The sequence below is a fragment of the Phoca vitulina genome, unplaced genomic scaffold, assembly GCF_004348235.1.
Source record: "Phoca vitulina isolate PV1807 unplaced genomic scaffold, GSC_HSeal_1.0 scaffold31, whole genome shotgun sequence".
In the NCBI taxonomy this organism is placed as follows: domain Eukaryota; kingdom Metazoa; phylum Chordata; class Mammalia; order Carnivora; family Phocidae; genus Phoca; species Phoca vitulina.
The window spans coordinates 4,032,370-4,036,273 of record NW_022589734.1 but is presented as its reverse complement, the minus strand read 5'-3'; the positions used below and the strand labels follow the sequence as shown (position 1 = coordinate 4,036,273).

Sequence of the window (3,904 nt, the reverse complement as noted above, 5' to 3'; positions counted from 1 at the left end):
CCTACCCCCAATTCTCAGTCCCCAGCTCTTCCACCTCCCCCGCCCCAAGTCCTAGACAATGCCCACGCCTCCACCCTACTACCCCAAACCCCCACTCCTCGCCCGGTCCGCAAGCCTGTGCTGATTGGCTGCGGGCCCAATGTCCAGCCCCCAGGATGGTCCTTGGGGCTCGGAGCATTACGTCAGCGGGGCCTGGAGAGCTCTAGCTCGAAGGGGACTGGGGCACTCGGGCTGGGGGCGCGGCCTACGCGCGCCGCCCCACCCTCCTTGCATAAAAGGCTGAGTCCGCTGGGCCGCCGCTCTCAGACAGTCGGTTCCCGATCGCATTGCCGGTGACCCCGCAGTGGGTGTTTAAGGGAGGACGGACAGACTGATCAGACGCCGACCAGGGCCAGAAGAAGCTCGCTAGCACCATGCGTGAGATCGTGCACATCCAGGCGGGCCAGTGCGGCAACCAGATCGGCGCCAAGGTGGGCGCTCCGGGAGGGGCGGGGTCCGGGGGGGGGGCGCCCTGGCCTGTAGCCCCTCGGAGTTCCTCGGCTCGAGCCTCGACCTGAGCAGGGCCGGGGCTCCCCAAGCACAGACCTTCCCGGCAGCTTTGTGCGGCCTTGTAGGGCGTGGGCTCGGAGACGACTTGGAGGTGGGGAGGAAGTTCGCTTTCATTTTTGCTGTAACTCAATTGGAATCCCGGCCACTCCTTGTTCCCCGCTTTCTCCCTGCTCCTCACTTGGCCAGACAAGCTTGCCTGGAGAAGGCGCGGGTGTGTCCCCGAGGCTGTGCGCGCGGGTTTACGGGAGGGGCCAGGACACGGGGAGAAGTGGTTTTACCCGCTAGAACCCCAGTCGAGCTGTGGGGGAGGGGAGGAGAGCGATTGTCTTGAGGTCTCTGGACGTGCTTTGAATCTCAAACCACCCTCCTTCCGTTCCTCCGGTCCCTGCTCCCAGCCCACCCCTTCCGCGCCGCTGGGAGTCCCTGCGCGCCCGCCGCCCGCCGCCTCCCGCCTCCCGCCTCCCGCAGCTGCGACTCTGAGCGGCGGCCGCGCGAGCCCGCAGCTTTTGCTGCTCCAACCCCACCCCACCCCCCGCCCCGCCACCCGAAGAGACCCCCGCCTCCTGCCGCCCGCAGCTGTTCGCCGGGGAAACGCCCAATTTCAACTTTCTGACCCTGCACAATACAAGTCTTGCGGCGGAGCCGGGTCAGCTGCCTGAAAGTTCGGGTTTTTGGAACTGAGTCGAGGGCTTTTCATTGTGAGACTCGGTCTCTCTTTGAGGGGTCGGGCATGGCTAAATGCAAACTTTTTCTCTGTCTTAGTTTTGGGAGGTCATCAGTGATGAGCATGGGATCGACCCCACTGGCAGTTACCATGGAGACAGTGATTTGCAGCTGGAGAGAATCAATGTGTACTACAATGAAGCCACTGGTAATTGCCTTACCATCCCTCCCCTCCTTCAATTTTTTACTCTCCTGTCCCCAGGACTAACTCCAGGAGTGTGGCCCCAGGGGAGAGTGGACTAGCGGATTTAGAATTCCCACTCTTTCACTGCAAGATTTCAGTGGGCGGTTCACAACCAAAGCCTTTGAGAATCTGATCGGTTCTGTGTCCTTCTTTGTTTGGGGACAACAGTAGTGCCTGCAAAAGGGAGGGGAGCCTTTCTCTTTAGAGCTCTCTGCCTGCACATCTAAGTCCAGCTGTGTTCCCTGCAGGTAACAAATACGTACCTCGGGCCATCCTGGTGGACCTGGAGCCGGGCACCATGGACTCGGTCAGGTCTGGACCATTCGGCCAGATTTTCAGGCCCGACAACTTCGTGTTTGGTGAGTGACTGACATGGCTGATGGCAGGGGAGGCTCATTTGACACTGTACAGCTCGGGGTGGAGGGGTATGACCCCCTAAGGGAAAGTACTGAATGAAGAACATCCCATTGTGTGCCCATTCAGTCTTAATATAAGCTAAAACAAATTTGCCTTTCAACCTTTAATAGCCAGGTATTCCTAGCCTTCCTTGTTTATAGTTATATCCATAACCAAATATTTTAATGTCTGGCCATTTGGGTGGTAATCTGAGATAATCTTATCTGAACACTGATTTATTGATCTATATTAAGGGGTTTAAGGTAAAAAGAATTTAATCCAGTCATCAGTGCCTTATGAAGTCTCTCCTTCTGGCAGGCCAGAGTGGCGCGGGCAACAACTGGGCGAAGGGCCACTACACAGAGGGAGCCGAACTCGTGGACTCGGTCCTGGACGTGGTGAGGAAGGAGTCAGAAAGCTGTGACTGTCTGCAGGGCTTCCAGCTGACCCACTCTCTGGGGGGCGGCACGGGGTCCGGGATGGGCACGCTGCTCATCAGCAAGATCCGGGAGGAGTACCCAGACCGCATCATGAACACCTTCAGCGTCATGCCCTCGCCCAAGGTGTCCGACACGGTGGTCGAGCCCTACAACGCCACCCTGTCGGTGCACCAGCTGGTGGAGAACACCGATGAGACCTACTGCATCGACAACGAGGCCCTGTACGACATCTGCTTCCGCACCCTGAAACTGACCACCCCCACGTACGGAGACCTCAACCACCTGGTGTCGGCCACCATGAGCGGCGTCACCACCTGCCTGCGCTTCCCCGGCCAGCTGAACGCCGACCTGCGCAAGCTGGCCGTGAACATGGTGCCCTTCCCGCGCCTGCACTTCTTCATGCCCGGCTTCGCGCCGCTCACCAGCCGCGGCAGCCAGCAGTACCGCGCGCTCACCGTGCCCGAGCTCACGCAGCAGATGTTCGACTCCAAGAACATGATGGCCGCCTGCGACCCGCGCCACGGCCGCTACCTGACCGTGGCCGCCATCTTCCGCGGCCGCATGTCCATGAAGGAGGTGGACGAGCAGATGCTCAACGTGCAGAACAAGAACAGCAGCTACTTCGTCGAGTGGATCCCCAACAACGTGAAGACGGCCGTGTGCGACATCCCGCCGCGCGGCCTCAAGATGTCGGCCACCTTCATCGGCAACAGCACGGCCATCCAGGAGCTGTTCAAGCGCATCTCGGAGCAGTTCACGGCCATGTTCCGGCGCAAGGCCTTCCTGCACTGGTACACGGGCGAGGGCATGGATGAGATGGAGTTCACCGAGGCCGAGAGCAACATGAACGACCTGGTGTCCGAGTACCAGCAGTACCAGGATGCCACGGCCGACGAACAGGGGGAGTTCGAGGAGGAGGAGGGCGAGGATGAGGCTTAAAATCACAATTGAAAGCAGGTTAGGGAAAGTCGAGGAGAAGGAAAGCACGGGGGAGGGGGGCTTAGTGGTGAAAATCTCTTGGCAGTTGAAGGAAAGAAGCATGGTCTTCTCTAGGTGTGTGCGCTGGGTCTCTGGTGCTCTTCACTGTTGCCTGTCATTTGGGGTTTTTTTTCTTTTTGTATTATTGATGACATCAATGTAACATTTGAGATATTTCTGAACTACTGTTGTAATGGCTAAAATCACATAAACGTTTGTGTCCTAACAGTGTCTTCTCTTCTGTCTCCTTCTTCTCTTTATTGGCTTCTTTATAATGGTTTTGCCTGTTAACTTTCAGAACACATTATATTAAATTCTTCCTCTAGAAAAGAGAAGGGAGAGGTAAAAGTTCAAATGAATTTACTCTGTCCGTGTGGTAAAACTGAGCCAACCACAGTCATACCCAATATAAGATGGGACATCAATGCGAATTTGTAAATGCCCTTAAATATTTTATTAGTTGAAAGGATGCCTCCTTGAAAGCAGACTAAGTGTAATTTCATGTAGAAATCCTATGTCTTTACTTCTTTACAAAAAAAAATTTTTGTTTTTATTAGTTACTACCTGCATGCAGCACACGTTCTAAAGGATAGAGAGTGGAAAGGAAGTCTCTTCCTCCTGTGTTCCTTGCTAA

General features: G+C 56.2%; 1 protein-coding gene across 1 annotated transcript; it reads left to right on the top strand.

The window, feature by feature from the left end:
• The first annotated feature begins 288 nt into the window (after positions 1–288).
• On the top strand, positions 289–3,498 carry LOC116644943 (tubulin beta-2B chain). Its single transcript, XM_032424823.1, has 4 exons — positions 289–470; positions 1,312–1,420; positions 1,705–1,815; positions 2,171–3,498. The coding sequence occupies exons 1-4, from the start codon at positions 414–416 to the stop codon at positions 3,229–3,231; spliced, it is 1,338 nt and encodes a 445-aa protein (XP_032280714.1). The 5' UTR covers positions 289–413; the 3' UTR covers positions 3,232–3,498.
• Positions 3,499–3,904: the final 406 nt, after the last annotated feature.